The 21,708-nt window shown below is 43.3% G+C and overlaps 1 protein-coding gene across 8 annotated transcripts in view; it reads right to left on the reverse strand.

Annotated features, from left to right (window-relative positions):
- SLC35D4 (solute carrier family 35 member D4) overlaps positions 1 to 21,708 on the reverse strand; it is a 114,564-nt gene that overhangs the window by 56,066 nt on the left and 36,790 nt on the right. For all 8 annotated transcript variants that reach the window (XR_012498781.2, XR_016021149.1, XR_016021150.1 and 5 more), the window contains 7 exons: positions 18,305 to 18,330; positions 14,606 to 14,657; positions 13,022 to 13,070; positions 12,178 to 12,223; positions 10,988 to 11,023; positions 6,993 to 7,027; positions 1,119 to 1,188 (listed from right to left, as the gene is read on the reverse strand). Coding sequence is in view for 5 of the 8 variants with exons in the window: in XM_074340236.2 (XP_074196337.2) it covers positions 1,119 to 1,188; positions 6,993 to 7,027; positions 10,988 to 11,023; positions 12,178 to 12,223; positions 13,022 to 13,070; positions 14,606 to 14,657; positions 18,305 to 18,330 (314 nt within the window). In the remaining 3 variants the exon portion in view is untranslated. The remainder of the gene's footprint in view (positions 1 to 1,118; positions 1,189 to 6,992; positions 7,028 to 10,987; positions 11,024 to 12,177; positions 12,224 to 13,021; positions 13,071 to 14,605; positions 14,658 to 18,304; positions 18,331 to 21,708) is intronic.

Raw genomic sequence — 21,708 nt, forward strand, 5'->3', positions numbered from 1 at the left:
AAGAAATCATTCTGAGGCTCAAATACAGAAGCAAACTCTATAATATTGATTTTTTTTGTCCTAACATACTCCCATCAAAACACCCAGCTACATATCAGCTTTTTGATTCTCTGTAAAGAATCACTGCTTCATAAGGCACAATCCTATATAGGTGGGGATAGGTGGTCTGACTTTTAGATAGCAATTGTTCATGGTTTGTGGACATTCTATTTGTGGTACACCTGAGCAGGTAATAATAATGGCCATCATTTACTATGCCAGGCACAATACTTAGGGCTTTATATACCTTATTTAATGCATACAACAACCCTGCATTGGCATTATTTTTCCATCTTACAGATGAGAAAACTAAACTAAGGCTTGGGAAAACTAGGATAATTCGGAAGCAGCAAGGTGAGAATTCAACCCAAGTCTGGCCTTTTCGCCTTGTAATCATATCAGAATACATGTTTTGAGATTGCCCACCGAAGCCTTTCCATTTCTGAGCACAATAAAGTTCAGTAAAGTGGCAATTATGGCAGGAAAAGGGAAATTGGATGAGGATGCATTTCTGTGTATCTAATTCTATCCATTGAATTGATCTACACCCCTGAGTACTTCCCAAGTACTGCACCTTGCTGTCTAGACATCTCCTAGTCAATGGTTTCCAAAATCTATTTCTCATAGTCTTGGGGTTCAGTTGAGGTTTTTTGGAGGTTGCCTTTCAGGAGTAAGAGGGAAGCCAAGGTGGTAGTTGAAAGGGTAGGATTGTGGACCCAAACGTTCTCTTGAACTGAACCAATTTCATCAGTTTTATATACTGAAATTCTGTTTAAGAATTGCTCGTGGAGAAAAAAAAGTGTGGGAATCCTACGTCTTCCACAAGCTAGAGAACCACTGCTCTGGATGAGGAACTCCTACAGGACACGGGTCCTCACAGGCGTCAGGCCCTGAGCACCTGAGGGTGTTCATAACAACCCACGGATGGCCTGGGGGTGCTGCCACGCCTGCACCCTCCACCACTCTGCCACTTACTCGGACACCCAGCAGTGACCCTGGACTTCACTGAAACAAAGACACAGCTGATAGTACAGAAACATACAAATTAATAGCGCAAGGGTTTTATGAGTTAAGATTACCTGGCACAGCAGCTGCCATGGAATCTGTAGAAATACAGGAACGGAAAGTCCCGGACGCTGAAGAGATCACCTAAGTGGCACAGCAAGAGTGAGACAATGGTGCACACAGCCCACATGCCCCCAGATCCCCTGGAAACGCAAGGTAAGGGTCTTTAGCACAGCAGCACTCTGAGTGTTGAACTGCCCAGCACTGAATTCACACTGGCATTCCTAGGGTTTCTATGTTACTGGCATGTTCTGATAATAATAATAACATGGTGATAATGCCCATTTAGTGAGAGTCTGTCCTGGGCAGGGCCCTATGCTAAAAGCTCTATGTACATTCTCTTTCAATCCTTGTAACAACTCTGTGAAGTTTTCTTCTCCCCATTTTAACTAGAGCTCAGAGAAGAGATATGCCTACGATTGCACAACTCTTGGACTGTGCAGCCACAATGTGAACCCCTGTCACTCTGATCCCTAGGAACTTTCCTCTTCACCAGGCAGCCACAGTGTGGGACAAAAAGAATCTTCTTTTAAGAAAAGATTCTTCTATTCTTCTCTGCCTTATATCTAAAAAAAGAATATGAATGCATGACTCTGACATGTTTTTTCATTTTTGTGTTTAATTACTGCACAAACGGCACAGGGGCCAGACCAACCGTGCATGTTCATTTTAGTTTAAGGTCCAAAGGGTACATTTATTTCCAGTGAAGTAAGTTCATTCTTTTAGTTCCACTTGGTGCAAGAGGAAATAATCACACATATTGGCTGCTTCCCTCTCTGGAATTTGAACTTGGTCACAAATAAGAAGTCAGGAGATTAAAAAAGCAGAAAGCCTTCCAAAAATGTCCAGGGAAAAGGAATTAAGCATTTCCACAGCAGAGAGCTTAATCCTTCCAAATCTGGAATTTCTGAAACACCGGAGGAGCTGGGTCTTCCAGGTCCCCGACCTTGGTCTGTTCGTCAGTGCTGGATGGACTGCAGCAAGAAGGGTTGATTTTTATCATTGTCCATAGTATGTTAGGTGTGCAGTGGGACATATGGGCAGTATTGGCTTCATCACTACGCTTATTAACCAAAAGTTTCAGGACAAAAGACACAGTGGCATGAGACACGTCCTCGGAGACCTAAATGCTTTCAAAGGATTCAACCACCTAGTATTGGGAAAGAAGGTTCTGAATTCCAGTTTTTTGGAGGGTTGTTTGTTTGTTTTTAAATTATGACTATTGTTTCTTTGTTTCATTTGTGCATATGTGTGTGTATTTAACTAAAAGGAGAGGGAGTCATGGGATCTGGTTTTTGTGTAGCCCAAGAAGAGGTTAAGCGTTCTTGTCATCTGTCTGCCATGATTCCACTGAATACCTTTGTCATCTCCTGGGGGCCTATGTTGGTAGAGGGAGTTTGTAAACGACATCATAAGGCTCAGACGTCTAGGGCATAAGAGCACCACCTCTGAAGTCTCTTTTCCCACAGAAAAAACAGCCGAGGTAACCCTAGACACCCCCATCCTAGAGGGCGGCCAGAGCCCTCTGTTCAGGCAGTAAAGGGGACATTGTGGAGGATTTGCTGTCTGTCTCTTCGGCAGCTGTTGGATCTTGGCCCTTTCCCAATTTCCCTCTTCGTGTGAGAGAAACTGCAGCGCCGTCAGTGTGATAATGAAGAACGGGCAGAGAAGGAGATAAATTAAATGCAGGACCTCGAGATTGCTCGGGCGCTGCCTCCTCTTAAGCACCCAGTCTTCCATCAGAAACACTCCAGGGAGAGGAACTAGACTCACGACGCATGGGCAACCTTTACAGCCCAGCCCAGGCTGTGGAGGGGTCAGAGGTAGACAGGGAGGGAGGAGCATAAAAAATAAGTCACCATCTTAGAATTGACCACTTAGGTTATACCCTTCACCCAAATCCTGAAAATTTATCCTATAAATTATTGAGAGAGCGAGAGAGTATAGCTCGTTCTTATCTTTGAGCCATTTCTAAAACCTCTACACATGTTTTACATAGCACTTAGCTGACTCCATGTCTGTTTCTCCTTCTAGAACTATCAAGTCCTTGAGAACAGGGACTCTATCTCACTCATCACCTTCATTCACTGTATTAGGACCACCCCTAACATAGCATAAGCACCACTGAACTGAGAGTATCTGAGAGACCTAAACCCTCCTGCTTTCCCTGGAGAGAACGTTCCAAAGACTTTCCAGTTGAATACGCTGGTACTCCATTTCAAACCAACCCAAAATGCTTGCCTTCTGATGCCTTCAGCCTGCCTCCTCTTTCACTAAAGTAGCACTCTTAAATAAACAGGGTCCATACCACCCTCTAAACAGCAAAGGCTAACGATTGTGCTACAAATAGCCCTGAAGCTGTTGTAGTGTGTGCTAGCTGACCCCAACTACAGGAGGACTAAATCCAGAAACTTAAAATATTTGTAAAGATACTCACAAAACAACACTCCTGCAACATCTAGTGCAGAATGCACAATTTAAGCACAAATTAAGTGGTTCAAGAATTGTAAACATGTGTTGTGGTATCAACATGCAGCTGGTGCAATAAAGTCTGGGTTGAGTCTTCATTCCTGGACCCTGCAGTTAAAATTTCATTGGCTCTCTGAGTGAGGGAGTGAATCCCATTTCTCTGAAGATTACAGAGCATGGAATTGCCACAGTACAAAGTATGGCACCATCTTATCGCATTCAAGACTAATTGATATTTGAATATGAAGAAAAATTCCTCTCACCACAGTTTAGCCCTCAGAACTGAGAGGAAAAAGGGAAGGTTAGTTCCAAGATGTGATTAATGCTGCTTGCTTTATCTCACACAGAGTAATGGACACACCAGGTAACAAGGTCATTGCTGGGTCAGATTCCTGTGGCTCTCCCTGCTCTTCGGTGCCTTGAGATTCTCTCTCTTAACGCCACAGCAGAGGGGCCCCGTAGAAATACGAATGCAAGCTTTCAAACACGAGAAGAATCTCTCTTCTTTATTACTGCTTAAAACAGTCCAAAGGGAATCAAGGTTCCCAGATTCTTGGAGCCCCTACATGAACCAAGAAGTTGAGAGATCAGAGGAGGAGATAGATTCCACTCACCAATATGGAAACCCAGTGCCAAGAGGGGGAAAAGTGGCAGGGCTAGTGCCTAGGACATGGAGAACTATTGACATGATCCCTGCCATCATGTCCCAGTGCATTCCAAAGGTTATGACCCAAAGCGATATCATCTGCATCTACAAGACAGCTTATCTTTCTAGTCACTCATCATGAATGAACGAAAAGGGCAGTTTAGTCAAAATGCTACTGAGAGACCAGGATCCACCCACTAGAATAGCTAAAGTATGACTGAAAACACCAAACGTTGATGAAGACGTGGAGCAACTGGAACTCTCACATATTACTGGGTAGGAGTGTAAAATGGTACAACACATTGGAAAACTGGCACTTTCTTTAAAAGTTAACTATACATCTACTCTAAGACCCAGAAATCCTATTCCTAGGTATTAATATTTATCCAAGAGATAGAAAAACATAAATCCACAAAAAGCCTTGTATAAGGATATTCACAGCAGCTTTATTTGTGACAGCCCAAAACCTGGAAACAGCCCAGGTGAGCATCAACAGGCGAATAGATAAAGAAAACACAGCATATTCCCATAATGAGAAGAGATGGGTGGTTGCCAGAAATGAGGGATGGGAGGTGGGTGAAATGAGTGAAGGTGGTCAAAAGGTACAAACTTCCAGGTGTAAGATAAATAAGTCCTGGAGATGTAATGTACAGTGAGGTAACTATAGTTAACAATACTGTATTGTAGTGCGGTGTGTAAATGTCTAATCATTATGTTGTTTTATACACCTGAAACTAATAATAAAAAAAAACCCCATAATACTGTATTATATACTTGAAAGTTGATAAGATAGTATATCTCAAAAGCTCTCATCGTAAGAAAAAAACACCTGTAACTATGTGTGGTGATGGATGTTAACTAAACTTAGTATGGCGATCATTTTACAACATATACACATATCAAATCATTTATGTTGTACACCTGAAACAAATACAATGTTAAATGTCAACTATATTTCATTTTTTAAAAAGCCTGAACAGTCTCTTTTCATGTGGATTTTACAAGCAGCTTCCCAACTCTAGCCAAAATTGTTCTGTTACTCAACAGTCCTCATCAAGGCAGGCACTCAAGGACTAAGCCCAGATCTACCAAAGGTTCAAGTCAATGGTGCTCCACAAACAGGAGGTGAATGGAGAAACAGACATACCTGTTGTTAAGGTACCTTGACACACAATTTGTAATAGTTCTATAGGAAAGCAACAAATGTGATCATGGTGACCACACAGAGCCCTTTTATAAAAAGAGTGCTTTTATATTACTTAATACACATAGTAGTAGATGTGGGATGCTCATGGGTTAGATACTGAACTTGGTGCTGGTATAGATGGAAATCACCAGCTTCTGCTGGAAGGCTGCCACCAGCGTGTACGGAACCCCACACCCACCTTCTCCAGTGCCTTTGCCAGAGCCCTGCTGTGATGGCTGCCAAGGCCCACTGGACTTCACTGGGGAGCCAAGGCCGCCTCTGCCATTGACACCAGAGTCACTGACAGGCTCATCAGTCCAGCAAAATCCTTCTCAGAAGCCAGCGCTCTATACCTGGTCTCTTCAAAGATACAACTCAGCTACCTGAAATGAAAACTGCAACAAACCAAAGACGCAGCCAGGAATCCTTCCAGTACCAAGCCTCTCTCTGATGAACCTCACAGGCTTTACTACTCCCTGAGCTGCCCACCACAGACCTTCCCTGAATCATTCACCACACTACGTGATCAAAGAGAAGGAATGGCAGCCAAGCGTCTGATGTCCAATGTCCATTCTTTTTTTGAACTTAAAATCTAATTTGTAAGAAAATTGATTCTTCTTGCAAATATCCTTTTCTAGCATAAATGATGCATTAAGAGAAAAGTAATTCAAACTATCCTTATGAGACATGGGTTTGGATATGTCAAATACAATCTAGAAACATTACCCAAGTTACTACCCACAGTTCCCTAAGGATATGAGGTCAAATAGTCTGAAGTAGGTAAAAACACCCGCAGAAAGCTGTCATTGTTTTGGGCGTGAGAGCTAGAAGGGACTTTAGAAATAATCCAATCCACTTTTCTCATTTTCCAGATGAGAAAACTGAGACCCTGAAGGCTTGGAAAATGCCTTCTGCATAACAAATGGTCAATAAACAGTCGAAGGAGCATGGCCAAGAAAACAGGTACTTTCAGCCATACAACACTTCATATGATTGCTTTATCTTTGGCATCAACTTCAAAACTTTTCAAAGTGAAAAACCACAATGGACTAGTGTTATTGTGGGTAATTCCTGAATCTGAAAAACAACGAGAGAGTAATTAAGGCAGCAACAGGGTAAACATAAGTTTTAAAACTTGACCTCTTTCATCAGGAATTATGAAGATTAGATGATAGCATGTGATAAAAATGTATAAAAAGATATCAGTTAGAAATAGGGCGAATTTGAACTTTTTCACCAAATCCTTTAGCACTAGAACCGAAGAGCAATTCTGGATGCTTGAAGAAAGAATTAGAAGACAATGCAAGCACTAGTTTACTCAGTAGCTATGAAACCTGTCTGTATGTCTCAGATTGCACCAGATGAAAACATACACAACAAAATTCAAGAAATTCCTGGGCAATAACTCTAGAATGGGTTATTAAGAACAGTTTCAAGTCTGTGGGCTGTTTCTAATCCCTGAGTTTGACATCCTGGAAGGTAACCACATTCTTTTATAAAATGTCCCTTAGAGATACAACCAGGTCAGAGCACGGCATTGAATGGGCAATGTAAAACAAACAAACAAACAAACAAAATGATGTTTACCTGTGGGATGAGATGCAAATGCCAGGAGCGCCACACTGAAAAAGAAACAGCAGAGTAGTGAAGAAAGCTTCTCTGGCACTGAGAAAACAACAATTTCCATGTCCAACCATTCTACTTAGAAATAGTGAAATCAGCCTAATCTGCACTGAATGATCTCCTTCTGCCTAAATCCACCTCCTCAGTGAGAGACTGAGAATCTCTTGAAATGCCTCAGGTTTTGGCAAGAGGGTTGCATCTACCCTGCCAGGGACTAAGGATGCATGCCCCACTCTGAGGGTCAGCCGTGCTGCCAGTGAATATCATGTGCACCTACTCTGCAGAGAATTTGTAAGCGAAACAAAAGCAGTCTTGAAATTACAAAGGCTGCACTCTAAAAGCTAGCTATTGAGTGGGAGATAAGTCGATTTTTGCCACAAAATTAACTGCATAGAAGTCCAAGAAGGTAACCCACAAAATGATCCATCCCACCTACCATGTGCCTGAAAACTACCTGGACTGATTTGCAATCAATGCCAAAAAGGATGAAAAGGAGATGGAGGAGCATTCCTCTTATGTGGGTCGTATTCATCCTTGGCTCCCTCCCATCTTCCTCTCTGGAAGCATCTCCCATCTTCCAGCGCCCGTGTATGGCGTCTTCACACTTCTCTAAGCCCACCTTCTATACTCTTCCATCACAACTCCATGCCATCCAGGCAGCCGATCCAGTTAAAGGTTAGCAATAAAACTTTTATACAAGTATGGGAGGGAATTTTTTTTTTAAGTGCTGGATGGCCTACTCTGATTCTTAACCCTGACTGCACATCAGAATAGCCCAACATCTGGGCCTAAGTTAGAATTTCCGAGGGTATGGTCCGGGCATCAGTTGTTTTACCTTGTTATGGCCCCTGGGGCTCTAAAGAGCACTAGGACTGAGAGAACCATAGCAACAAATCTCTAGTGGGTGACATTATAGACAGTGTGGAGGAGGACAGTTCTGAGGAGGGAAACCATGGCTAGCTCGTCAGCCCTGCCCCGCTCTGGGTTATTCCCTGGCACCATTTCTGTCTTTCTCAGGCTCTTCCTTTGTTCTACCTCTAAAGCACAGGTTATCTGATGGAAAGAGGCAGAGGGAGAGGAGGCTCAGAGGAAGAATAGAGAATAGCCCCATGTCTGGCTATTCAGAAATTGCAGGTTTGTATGACAGGGTTTACATGTACCTACAGAAACCACACACACCACTAACGAGACTAGAGACTTTCTGTCCTTTGCTTGCCATCTCTTCTTTCTTTGGTAAACACATACTCCATTATTTTGTCTCACTGGATCCCCTTTGGGTTATAACTTCAGCAGTAGAAGTTATTGCTCCTGTGGCAGGATATGCGGGGCACATTTCCATCCCCAAGTATCTCCCAGGGCTTGCCATGACACCCAAATCCCATCATCGGCATCACCCGAAAGAGTGACCCTGAAATAAAATATTAGGGAGTAAAAATAAGAAGAAATAACTAAATGAAACAGTTGGGCGCTAACCCCTGTTTGAAGTTTGCAAATACAGTGTCACACCACTCCTAATTTGTACACTGTGCCCTCCTTGGGGGCAAGAACCATATTTTTTTCATCTCTGCCTCACAGGGCCAGACGTACAGCAAATACTCCACATGTTTCCTGAACTGCAATTAATCACTTCTAGGTATGTTTGTGGTGGGGATAGGTTTGAAGAGAAATGTAACTTGAAGCCCCCCATAGTACTAAGATTACATATTATATGTAAACTCTAATGAAGAAATTATGCCAATATAAAAGGCATGTCATGCAAGATAAACAGCAGACCTTTTAAATTCATTCACTCAACAAATATTTGAGTGCCTAGTAAGTGCCAGGTACTGTTCTAATTTGGGGAACACAACAGAAAACATTCCGGTGCTCATGGGAAATAAAATGGGGAAATATGAAAAAAATATAATCTCTACAGGCTAAATGCCAATACATTTTTTTCTGTTTCACAAGTCATACCCGAGATAATATCTATTTCCCTTTCACACACACACACACACACACACACACACACACACACACACAATTTCAACTGCAAAACAAGGAGGTGGGATACGAGCAGGGAACATTACAGTAATTTTCTATTTAATAGATGAACAGAGACTGGTGTCTGCTTATGTTAAAAAGAAGTGGTGCTAGGTGTACATCAAATAATATGCATTCCTTATAAATTACCTCAAAATTCTGATCAAAGCCATACCATTTTTAGACATTCCATCTACGTTCAGCCCCATACATAACTTCTTTCTTTACTCTTTCCTTCATCCTTTCCCCCTACCATGAGCCTTAGACCTCTAGCTATATAAGAAACCCCAGAGTCAGGGTCAGGATGCAAATACCTCCTCAAGAAAATAGTGGTACGTGCCAACGTTGAGAACCATCCAACTACTTGGCTGTCTCAAAAAAATGAAGAGATCAAATCAGTCATTGGCCCTGGCAGGCGGCGCTCCGGGCCGGCACCTACAAGCACAGATCTCTGAGTGCTGATGCCCTCAGTGTCCAGGCCCGTGGAAAAGTGAATAGCAGCCCTCTTTCTGATTCACACATCGTCCTCACTTGTACTGAAAAAAGGCTTGGAATAGAATAGTGACTTTAGGCAAGGGCTTGGCATTGGGCTCAACCAGGAAGCCTCCAGCACCAGGCTCACCAGAAGTGAACATCCTCACCCAGAGTGAAGGAGCTGGAAGGAGGGAAGGAGGGGAACTAGGTGAGGGTCACAAAGGCTCATTTTTCTATCCCCTTATTCTTCTGCTGCTCCTGTTGGCTATAAGTTCTGTGGAGAAAAAAGAAATGCCTTAAGGGGCCCAATGTCATAAGAGTCTCTGGAAAGGGCAGCTGGTGTGTCTTGGCAGAATGGACATAATGATTGCTTTCAGCTGAGCAGAAAAGAGGCCTCAGCCGTGCTTGGGGTGATTCTCACTATCAAAAAGGTGTTTTAATAACTACTAAGATATTTATGAGCTTTATCTGCAAATGGAAAATACAGCTCATGTTGAACACTTTCAGCCGAGTAACTTCCTCCAGAAACCAGTGTGACCGAATGCTGAGAGGCACCTCTCCAACCTTGGCGTTCTCTACTGCAGGTTGCTGCGTTAGGTAAACTTGGGTTCCCAGCAGCAAATCTCACCCTGCTTCTCAATTAGGTCCTGCAGTACACAGTCTGAGACTACCAAAATCCAAGCATGCTCCCCAGCTATTCCAGTTAGTGGTCAGACCCCTACGCTTTGCTTGGCTTAGGGTAACGGTACAAATGGAAATCCATATACCACATTTAAATATTATAAATCAAGCCTCAAACTTCATCCTACCTAAACAAATATACCTGCAAAACAATCTGAAAGTTCAGATTAAAATGTACAATTCTTGGAGTCCTTGGAGCTTCATGTCAGAATGTAGCAGCATGGGGACATCCAGCCTCTGGCTGCGGTCCTAATGTGCCCCCTTCTCTTCCTACCCCGGGCTCCATCCTGCATCCCGAGAGCTTCACACACTTGTGTGTTGACACCTCAGCCTGCATGTCCACTCTCCAGCCACATCCCTCCCTCCAACAACCTTTCTTTGGACACCTCTGGGTCTTGGAATGAGTTGGGAAACAGACCCAGAGAGGCCTTGGAATAGAGCTCCGGACGGACCACTTGAGTAGGGAATTCTGGGGCCTCAGCTAGAAGGGAGGTTGTGGGCTCTGGGGAAAAAAATCCCCCTAGCCTTCCAGATTCCATATCCCATGGGGAGAGACATGGCCTTCCAAAGTGTAGGGCCAGACGGCGGCCCCTCTTGTCAGGTCTAAGGGCAGGACTGCTATTTGGTTTCCTCAACTTCAGTTATCTCACAAATTATTTAGTTTTCCTTCCTGGCAGGCATATTGACTCAGAAGTTCTTAATCAAAATATTATTGGAAAATAAAAATCCATTAGCTCTAGTAGGATCTGAGTTACTCTTTGAAAATGTAAATTATATTTTACCTGAATATATAGTTTAAGTACTGCTGGTCGATGTCACTAAAGAATGAGAAAAAAAAAAAGGTAAATGTGAAATAATAAAAGTGTTTTACATACACAAAATCGTCATTATCTTACATTAATAAATTATATCTATGTATAAGTTATTACATTTATAAATTACCAATAAATAGTATGAAGCGCATACTCAAAACTATTTCCTGGCTCATTTTTAAAAACCATTTTCTAGTTTAGTACTATCACACATATTTTCACTTGTGGCCGATTATTTCTTATGTGTTCATTTGCCACTTTAATGGAGTGCCAACTACCTCAGGCCACTGGACCATCTTCTAGGGCTATCATATCTAACAAATTAAATCTGAATTTCAGATAAAGAACAGTGTTTTAGTATAAGTGTGCTCCAAATATTGCATGGGATATACTTACCCTAAAAAAAAGTTATTCACCACTTAACTGTAATTCAAATTTTAACTGGGCATCCTATATCTTATCTGGCAACTCTACTGGCCTTTGCTGTATAAACACTTACTAAAAGAACAAAAGGTACTGTAGGGACCCAAAGCCACACATCCTCAGAGGACTTATTCTCCCAGGAGTCAGTCTCTTCAGACCTTTTCTCTTTAGGCCTTCAGGCAGCCCGTAAGCCAGTAGCCAGCAGGCTAGTCCAGGGGCTCCGACCTCACAGCTCCAGCCCAACCAAGGCCTGAATTCTCTTTTCATTTACATTTGTCAAGGCTGGTCCATTGACTGCCCACAACAAAGGCCTCATTTTACTCCAGAACAGAGCTACTGCCTGGGGAGACTTCTGGGTCTTAACTTAGTTAAATTAGAAAGGGGCTGGGGAAACAAGAAAAAAGAGTTGTACCCTTGAGCTGGAGGAAGTAAATGGGGCCCAAAACAGATGGTCACATAATTTTTATAAAAACATCACCTAAATGGCTGCCCCTGAAGGAAGAGGGCAGAAACTCCCCTGCTCTTCACACATCGCTGAGGACTGGCCTGTTTCAGGTCCTGCTGGACCCAGCCTGGACCATCTCAACAGCACGACAAAGGGCTCACGGGCAGAGCCTGCTGCCCCCATTGCAACCCAGACTTGTAGAGTCTCTGGTGGAACAGAAGTAGCTCACGACACCGTGGGTCTCACCCCTTTCCTAAACCAAACAACAATTCACCAAACTTTAAAAGTTTACCTTAATGCATTGGATTTCTGGGATTTCTGTAGTATCCTATAAGCCCCTGAAAATGAAGCAACACGTGTTACTGGCACAGGGCATTCTGCCTCACAGGCTGCCTCCATTTCCAGGGAAGCACAAAATCCTCATGGAGAAGGAACTCTTTTCCCAGAAGGATTTCCCCAGAGCCACCAGGGGGCGACCAACCACACTTTGGAGGTTTTCAAGGAAGAGCATTGCATAATCCCCCATGATAATGCCGGTTAGTACAGAGAGTGCTGGGTGGGAAGGCTTGTGATCAACAGAAGGATACAATTAACAGGAAGCTGTTGGTTTCCTTCGCATGGTGAGCAGGAGAAAGAGAAACACCATTGGATTTCGGAACAGTGTGTAACAAAGTAAGGGCGCTGTATTTTTACCCTAGGACTACAGACAAAAAACATTCAAAGTATGATCTGAAATATAGTCAGATGGTCCTTTCATTTCTCCCACTTACATTTTTTTTTTTTTTTTTTTTTTTTTTGTATACTGATGAGTGTCTTTGACACAAACTTTTGGATCTCTTCCCACCATTTTTAGAGAAAGCCAACCAGCATTCCACAAGTGGACTTGAGCAAGCAGAGCCCAAGCCGTGGTGAGTTAATGAATGTTTGTCACGAAAAAGAGGAGACTACATTGGAAATGGAAACATTTGAGGAAAAGTCCAAACCAGGAAAATCAAACCAGAAAACGCCCATTTAATTTTAACCCTGACAGGTTGCATTTAATCTTCCTATTGTCCAGAGTCACTAAAAAGTGGATATACATTAAGGTCTAAATAATAAGCCTCACTTATTTAAATAAGCATTCTTTTAAAACTTACCAACACAGAATAAATGAATTACAGCCCAGAAATATCCATCTGGATCAAACTGTAATACAGGATTAAAAACAAAAATGGCTTTAGGTACAAACAGAAACCAGCATGGCAACCAGAAACGCTAAACGCTGACGCACAATGCCAAGCAGGGGTACCTAGGCAGACTTCTGGGGTCTTAGGTCGGTCCCTCCTCTTTTCTTACCCAGTTGCCTATGACATCTTCCTAATATGCTCTCGGCCTCCAGCACCCCTTTCTCCATCCCACACTACCCTCACACTGGATCTCTAAAGAGCTAATGGGATGGTGTCACCTATTGCTTAAAATCATTCAACAGTCCCCAGTGACTTTAGGGTAAAATCTAAACTCAAGACACCGAAGGATCTCTATGACAAACCTCCGTAAACCTTGCCAGTCCCATCTATTGCCCACTCTCCAGAGAAAGAGAACCTGCACTTCCTCAAGCATGAATGCCTCCCCCCACCAGCTCAGCCTCTCATCTTCCCTTCCTTATCTGTCTCCATACTTATTTCCTGTCTCTATCTCCACCCCCACTCGACTGTAAATTCCAGGAAGGCAGGAATTAGCACAGGAGCACACACATACACAGGTGGTGCTCAATCAAGGTAAATCCCAGGATACTTAGGACACCTGCAGGACTTTGCCCTCCTGGCTAACGCTTTAGCCTTCAATATTTAGGTCCAGTAAGCAGAGCCTAGCTCTCGCATCAGAAATATCTGCATTAAATTCTAAAATCCCCATTTATTTGTTAGCTGGTGACCTTTTGGGCCTCATTATTCCTTGGCTATGAAATGGAGATAATAGTAGTCCTACCCTTGTTGTGAGATTTTAAATAAAATAAGGCACATAAAACATTGGCACAGAACCTGGCACACAGCAGGCTCCCTATAATTGTTAGCTGTTCCTACTTCGTGAGTCCCCACATCTTCTTAGGCGCCTCACAGCACCCCAAACCTCCCGGGACAGAGCCCGGCCTCTCTGTGTTATAATTATCTGTTTATCGTCTGTGCTGCTCCCGTTTGCTCTGATTAGACTCCAACTTCTGTCTGAACGAGGGCAATTCTTCTTCTTTGTGCCCCCAGAGCCTGGCTCAGTGCCTGACACTTAAATGGGGACTTAATAAATGCTAGGGAAGAAGAGAAAGAAAAAGACTCAGCCATGAGATGACTACTGGGGATGGGGGTGTGTCCTCAGTGCCTAATAAAGAAAAACAGGATAACAAAATAAAAATCACTCCGCGGATGAGAGTATAAAAATCAACTATGCCTCAGTGCGTGAGGCTGGGGCCACTTGGGCACTGGCCTCAGTTTCTCCAGGCATATACGGAGGACAGACGGCACCCACCACAGCACTCAGAGGCCAGGGCTCTATGGGCCACACTGCAGTATCTTTGGGGAGAAGCATTGGCCTGGCCAAAAGGGACCCAGCTTGAAAGCTTTAAATGCCTTTGTTATTCTGGCCAGGGTTATTCTGATTCTAAAAGGAAGGACTAGGAAATTCTGCTCATACATGCAGGCTTCAGAGAGTAATAGATACTTGGAAGGCAAAATGTGTTTGCCTAAACTTACCTGGGAGTCATTGAAAGGAAGGCATCCTGCAGCAGCCAGGAGGAAGAGGGCACTGAGGAGAGGGAAATAAAACACACAGCTTCACGTTTCAACTTCAAAGAGTTTCCCAGAGAATGTGGAGGTTGAACTACATCGATTGCAGCTTGAACGAGACCAAGCCCAGTTCCCCTGTTCATCCTCAGAGAACCCCACTGCTTATGTGCTCCACTGATAAACAGGCAGCTCCTTTCTGGTGCTCAGCTAGTCATTTTCCCAGAGACAGCATTTGCAGGACATGTACAAAACCACGGTAGACTCACTTGAGAAAAACAGTATGCCTGCGAAACATAATAAAAGGTTTTTTTAAACTACAGATCCCCAAAAACACAGTAGTGGAAAAAGGCAATCAGGCTGTGATTATGCCACTTATGAAAAGGAAGACACCACGGGAAGCACATTGAAACCTTTTGTGCGTCACCTTAACCAAATGATCAAACTCAATGTCTCCAGTAATGGGACAGATTTACATCATGTGCCTCCTGATATGCTGTACTGAGAAGGGCACGACGCCACTCAGGTGGCATTCCTGCCAAATATGTATCTCCTGAACTGAATCCTGAGGAAACACTGCTACAAACTCAAATTTAGGGACAGTCCACAAAACAGTGGACTTACACACTGCAAAAATGTGACGGCAGTGAAAGGCAGAGGAACTGTTCCAGATTAAAGGATACAAAAGAGACACGACATCTTTCGGGGAAAAGATGACTTTAAAAGATAATATTGGGATAATTGGCCAAATTTGAACATGAACTCAATATTAGATAATAGAAATGTATAAGATATTGATTTTCTAAATTTAATAATTGTACTGTTTATACAAGAGAGTCTTTTTAGGAGATACACTTTAAAGTGCTTAGGGATAGAGTCATGATCTCTGCAACTTATTCTCAAATGGTCAAGAAAAGAATAAGAATAATTATATATATTCTTATCTATTTTGTAATATGTACGTATACACACACGGAGAAAGCAAATACAAAAAATGTTAGCAATGGGTGAATCTAGGTAAAAGATACATAGGAGTTCCTTGTATTGTTCTTGCAACTTTTCTGTAAGTTTAAACCTTTTTCCCAAATAAAAAGTTTTATTATAAAAATCTTTTATACATGCTGAAATATTTACAGATGAAATGCTATGGTGCCTGGGATTTGCTGAAGTAAGGCACTGGGTGGAGGCATATGTTGAAAATTGTTGAAGCTGGGTGATGGGTATATGGGGCGTCATTGTATTATCGTGTCTACTTTTATGCGTTTAGAAATGTTCATAATAAAACGGTTTTTAAAATTTTTTGCACAAAAGTATGGGTTCAGTGGAACTGTGGCAGCTGTGTGCGATGTCGGAGGGGTGGTAGGTTGGGGGAGGGGGTTGCCACTTTGTGAGGGTTGTAAATGTCCAACTAATACATTGTTTTATACACCTGAAACTAATAAAAAAAAATTCTTGCACAAAAAAGTAACATTGCCAATCATAGATATTTTCAGAAAGCTACCCCCATTCATTAGAAAGTCCATTTAGAGTTATCTTTTGGTTCAATAATCATTGGTTCTTAGCATATCTCTTCTGGGTTTCATATACCAAAAGATCTTGTCCTCTAGCTTTCCCCATTCTCTCCTCCTAAAAGAAGGCACCGGAAAGCACAAAACCCACATTACCACATACTCTCTCCCCCACTTTCCATTTTACAATGCAATAAAATATGTAGTGTTGGGCCTGTTTACTACTGAGCATTCCATTAGCCAGCAAGCAACAAAGGATCAAAGGCATGAACAGAATCAATGAAGACAGCATTTTCACTCTTAGAGGACTTGGTCATGTGACATCTCGCACCAATATATATTCTATATACATGTAGAATGTATATATGTCATATATACATATACATGTAATTGTGGGGACAGAGTCCCAGAGAGCAGTTTCCAGGCTCTCCGCCTCAGGTGGGGAGGTGCTGGCTCGGGTAGTGAATGACCATCAACTGTGATTGGTTGGCCATCAGCTGTAACCGGTTAGCCAATTGGCTACTGATGTAACTGCGGGGCTGCGTTGATTGGTTGGTGGGTTGACAGGTGGAGAAGTGAATGGTGGACTGCAGATCATGTGGCTACTACTGCGTGTGTCTTGCCCGGCCGCCAGAGAGAATATAGTGGTATGGCTCCCCTATCTATGGCTCCGTGGGTGTTCCTTTTTGGCCTAGCCATATCCTGCGTTCTTATGTGGGGAGCGGGACCAGAGGGCCAGCAGGCTACCACACATGACATAATACACAACAACCTGATATTTGTAACCTAAGTATACTGACAATAGTGATACTAATGACTTCTGTCCACAACCCCACACCCAGACAGTCCTCACAATTGTCATCATATGTAGTCGTGTAGTCGAGTACCCAACAGACTAGCCTGCCTGGCTTTGCCTGAGGCAGGAGGACTGGTACGGAGGAAGGTTCAGAGCTGAGGCCTCACAGCCCTGGGAATGCCAGGAACGTCAGGACGACGACATGGGACATCCGAGGCCCATGGAACAACCACAGGAAGGTTCTCCTTTCCAGCCCACCAACATTTTTTTCTCCAGCCTCATCAACTTTCCAAGAACACACACAAATGAAAGACTCCAAGGCACCTGGATTGCTGAGGGACTCAGAAGCAACGGGTGGGGTGAGTGGAAGGAAGTGTCAGGAAGGTTTTCTGGGACTGTACAAGAATAGGCAGGGTTTAGGTGGGAGAAGAGGAGAATCCTAATGGGTTTAGTGTCTACCTACAGTGGAAAGCTTTATAGCACATAGGACACTTCTCATCCACAGGCAATGAGCATTAGAGATCCCCTCAGACAGACAACCCCTAGGGGTTGAGGGAAGATGGCCAACAGCCAGGTGTGAGACAGCCCTGCTTTCCAGCCAAACTTGGCCTTGAGCAATACCTGATTGTATCAGGTATTAGAAGGCTTTAATGCCTCTCTTTAACACCTGCTAATCTTTTAAACAGGATGAGTCCTGATGATTCTTTTTTTTTTTTTTTTCAAGTAGCCGCCTGTAATAAAGGCAAAAAACAAGATTGGATGAAAGTTCAAAAATACCTGAAACAAAAAGTCCTAAATCCGAGTTTCAAAGCATTTCTGTTGGTTTTCTGTCTACAGGACTGAGCTTTGTAGCTCCTGAAGAGGAGGCAGGAAGCAGTCAGAGCACACCAGGGCCACAGGGACCTGCCTGAGAGTGCAGCTGAGTAAACTGAGGCACGGAGGGTGACGGCACTTTGCTGTGGCCCAGAATCACAACTCAGATCCCTGGACTCACAGGCCAGTGTCTTTTCCACCACGGGAATTCTTTAAAACCCAATAAACTACAAACATTATTTTAAAAATTTTATGGCTTTCCATGTTTTCATTTTCATTTTCCATCAGGATTGCACAACACTTAGTGAAGTTTTGGGCATCAACAACTAAAATCTAGCACGGGTTGTTTTTGCCTTAGGAATAAAATAGTTCAGAAAAAGAGAGATAGTAAATTTTAGAACAATACACAAAATTGGGCTGAATGTTTATAATAAATTTCTCTGTCAACTCTTAGGCATGAATCGTCAACAAAGAGTTTATCATTCAAGTTAAAAATCAGGTTAAATCTTGTATTTTAGAGGTGTGTGTGTGTTTGTTTATTTTTAAACTTACCTACAGATCTTTGCAGGAGAAGTTTTCTGTATGAGAAAAAGAGACTTATAGTTAGTCTTTAAAAACTTTTTTTCTTAAAAGAGAATATTTAGATCAAGAGACAAAATATATATATATATATATATATATATATATATATATATATATATATATATATGTAAGTTTATTGGGGGCTTAACAGTCTGCTGCACTTTAGTATTTACTGAGGCGTTTTCTGCTTGGACCAAATGAAGAATGACTCAGGTTCAGAGTCGAGTCAGCTCGGCAAAGCACCTGGAATGTGCAGTTTTACCACTCTCACCATTAGATTTATGTTCACTCATGAAAAAAACACAAAATGATACCAGGGTCAAGCTTTTCAATATCTTCCACACCATGAAAGGGAGAGAGAGAAAAAGCGATGTAACCTGTGCAAGAAAAGAAATTAAGCTCATGTTCAACTTCTTTTTCAGTCTGTCTCTTTAAATTTTCCTTTCATTAATCCAGCTCTGACTCTCAGCGGTGCTATAAATTCTCTGGTATGATGTGTGAATTAAGAAACAGAAAAAAGGAGAAGGAACATTTGACTCCACCCCTACAGAGAAGATTTTTAAAAAGGCAAATTGAGGAAATCTAAACTTGGCACTTACAGCTCTCTAAAAAGAAGACATTCTAACGCAGACTCTAGCTTGATCGCCTCTTTTTTTTGTCAGTTTAAGGGAATTAGTCCTTTGTACTCAGGGAGACACTTCTAGCAAGGAGAAGCATAAATTGTTCTATGTACGATAGGGGAAACGGTCAGGTGGGGTCACAGATTAATTCTGAACATTTCAGAAGGATTATTTTGTTAGTTGAGGACAAACTACAATTTTTTAACTCCAGTTCAGATAAAGTGTTTAAAGGGGAAGCGCTGACAAGAGAAACATGGGGTTTGCTATGAAGGCAAGCTTCAGTTTTCACACATTACTATATAATCCAGATGCATTGTTTTAATAAAAAGATTCTGTTCGTGTAGGAAGCTGTGGCTGGCATCTTTAGATCCTTCAGTCTCTTATCTTTGTGGACCTGCCTCAGTAGAGTTCAGAGGCAATGCCAATCTTGGTTCCACTGCCCCCTGGTGGGGACACCTATCCCTTCAGTACAGAAAGGATGACACACTCAAGTGACCCGGCTCCCTTGGGTAATTGCCCCCATCACGGGGAAAAAAAGGATTCTGAGCTAAACATAAGCAACATCTCAATGGTTTGGCGGAAGAATAGGAACAGAGAGAATACAAATGAAAGGGATAGTTAAACTCTTCCATGAGTAACATGTTCATCTGGCAACTGTTTAGGGGCTTCCATTACAGGGCAGCAAACCAATCCAGTGCCTGAATGAGTTCACCCATTCCACAGAGGAGAGAATCGATGCTTTTTTATTTTATTATTTTGAACTCCTCTGACTAAAGGAGCCCAGAACCTATGCAGACTAAAAATGAGCAATAAATTCAAGTCTGAGCTCCATTCCCCCAAGGCTCTGAAAACACCTACCGGATTAATGTCAGGGCATTCACCTTTTCAGGCCCCTTCAGTCCCAAAACTACCCAGTCATAAGTCCTAATGATATCGTAGGGTTCTAACTGGGTCAGCACACTCCTCAAAAGTCACTGCCAAAAATAACAATAAATACCTGACATTATTCTAGGTTAGCTAACTTATTCTGAGGGCTACTCTCTACATGCATTAACTTACTCACTGCATTATAGGTTAATTAATAGTCTTGGGTTAGATGCTACAGATGAGGACACTGAGGCCCTGAGAAATTAGGTCAGTTGCCCAAGGTCACAGGGCTTGAGACAAGGTGACCTAGCTCCAGAGTGTGACCCTTTATGGAGCTCTTCTGCTCCAACCGTCTGTCAGTCCTGCTGTGACACCCTCCAGCCCTTTCAGGCTGTGAGCCTTCATTTGCTGTCTCTGACTTGGGAGGTGATGATCAGGATTGGGAATACCAAGTGAGAAGCAGGTTTGGAGAAACACATCAGTTCCATTTTGATCCCTTTGCATTTCAGATGCTCAGGACAGCAAGGCAGAGAACCAGAGACCAGCAGGTCATGGGGATCTGAGCTCAAGAGAGAGGTTCAGGCTGGAGATGGCGACTTAGGAGTCACCAGTGAATGGAAGGTAGCTGGTGGCATGGGTGTGGATGAGGTTGTCCAAAAAGTGTGTGGTGTGGGAACCAGAGGCTCCTGAGACAGACCCTAGGAGACTCTGAAGGGCAGGTAAAGGGAAAAAAAGAGATGGACAGATGGCTGTGAAGAAAGAGCCAGAGACCCAGGAAGAAACCAGCTGGGGGGGGGGGGGGAATGAAGGTCAAGGGGGCTAAGAGAAACAAGAAAAGGGAGAGGGGGTGACGAATGGTGTAAAAGACCAACGGAGTCCCCTAAATGAAGCCACCAGTGACTTCAGCCAGAGCAATTTCAGGGTAACGGTGGGGGAGAGGCAGGAGCCAGTGCAAGGTGAGAGACACGAGGATGTGGACAGCACGGAGGCCAATTCCCTCTCAGGCACTGTGGTGGGAAGGGCAAGAACGCGGGGAGGGGGATGGGGAGAGGGTGCACAGGCAGAGCAGGGTGCCGGCTTTCCTGTCGAGTTTTGGTTTTATGAACACAGCCTCCAGAGCTGGGTTGATGTGAGTGGGTCTCCCAGGGCCTGCTCTACCCATGGAGGACTGAGAACACTGAGCATGTTGATGGGCTCAGGGGAATAAGCCAGCACAGAGGGAGAGGTTAACTACCCATGAACGAGGGGGTATCCCATGGAGGTACCTCTGAGCAGCAGGCAGGGATGACAGAGGGCGCAGAGTGGCCTTGCGAAGGGCGCCCCACTCTCCTACGTACCTGTAAGAAGTATGCTGCCTGAATGGCCCACCAGCCGCTCTCTAGTTTAAAAGTTCAAAATTTTGGTATGAACCCATTTTAAATGGGTAGATGTTAGGAAAAAAAAAAAAAAGAAAGAAACTCCCAAAAGAGGGACCACATTAAAACCACCTCTAATAACGTTGGTAAATACAGCTAAAATGTACAGAGCACCTACTGTGTGCCAGAAGCTGTTGGAAGCACTTAACACATGTGCTGCGTTACATCCTCCCAACAGCTCTTATGAGTTGGGAGACGTTATCATTCTTTTTCACGGATGGAGGCACAGGAGTGAAGACACTTTTTCGAACTGGTGTGAGGCCGAGCTGGGGCTGGGAAGAATAGGGAATGTCCCCAGGGTGGGCCAATGCCTCCAGCACCCTATGTGAAGTTGGGCCATATACGTATGTCCACGTGGTGTGGGCATGAGCTGTGGGCGGGAATGTTTCCACCACCAGATCCACAGCCAATCGGGAGATCCTGGCTCAGGCCTGGCCTGGAGTGGCATTCCACTCAGCTCAACAAGCATTTC

This window comes from Rhinolophus sinicus, chromosome 4 (assembly GCF_057876585.1).
Source record: "Rhinolophus sinicus isolate RSI-liver-muscle chromosome 4, RSI-T2T, whole genome shotgun sequence".
Lineage (NCBI taxonomy): Eukaryota > Metazoa > Chordata > Mammalia > Chiroptera > Rhinolophidae > Rhinolophus > Rhinolophus sinicus.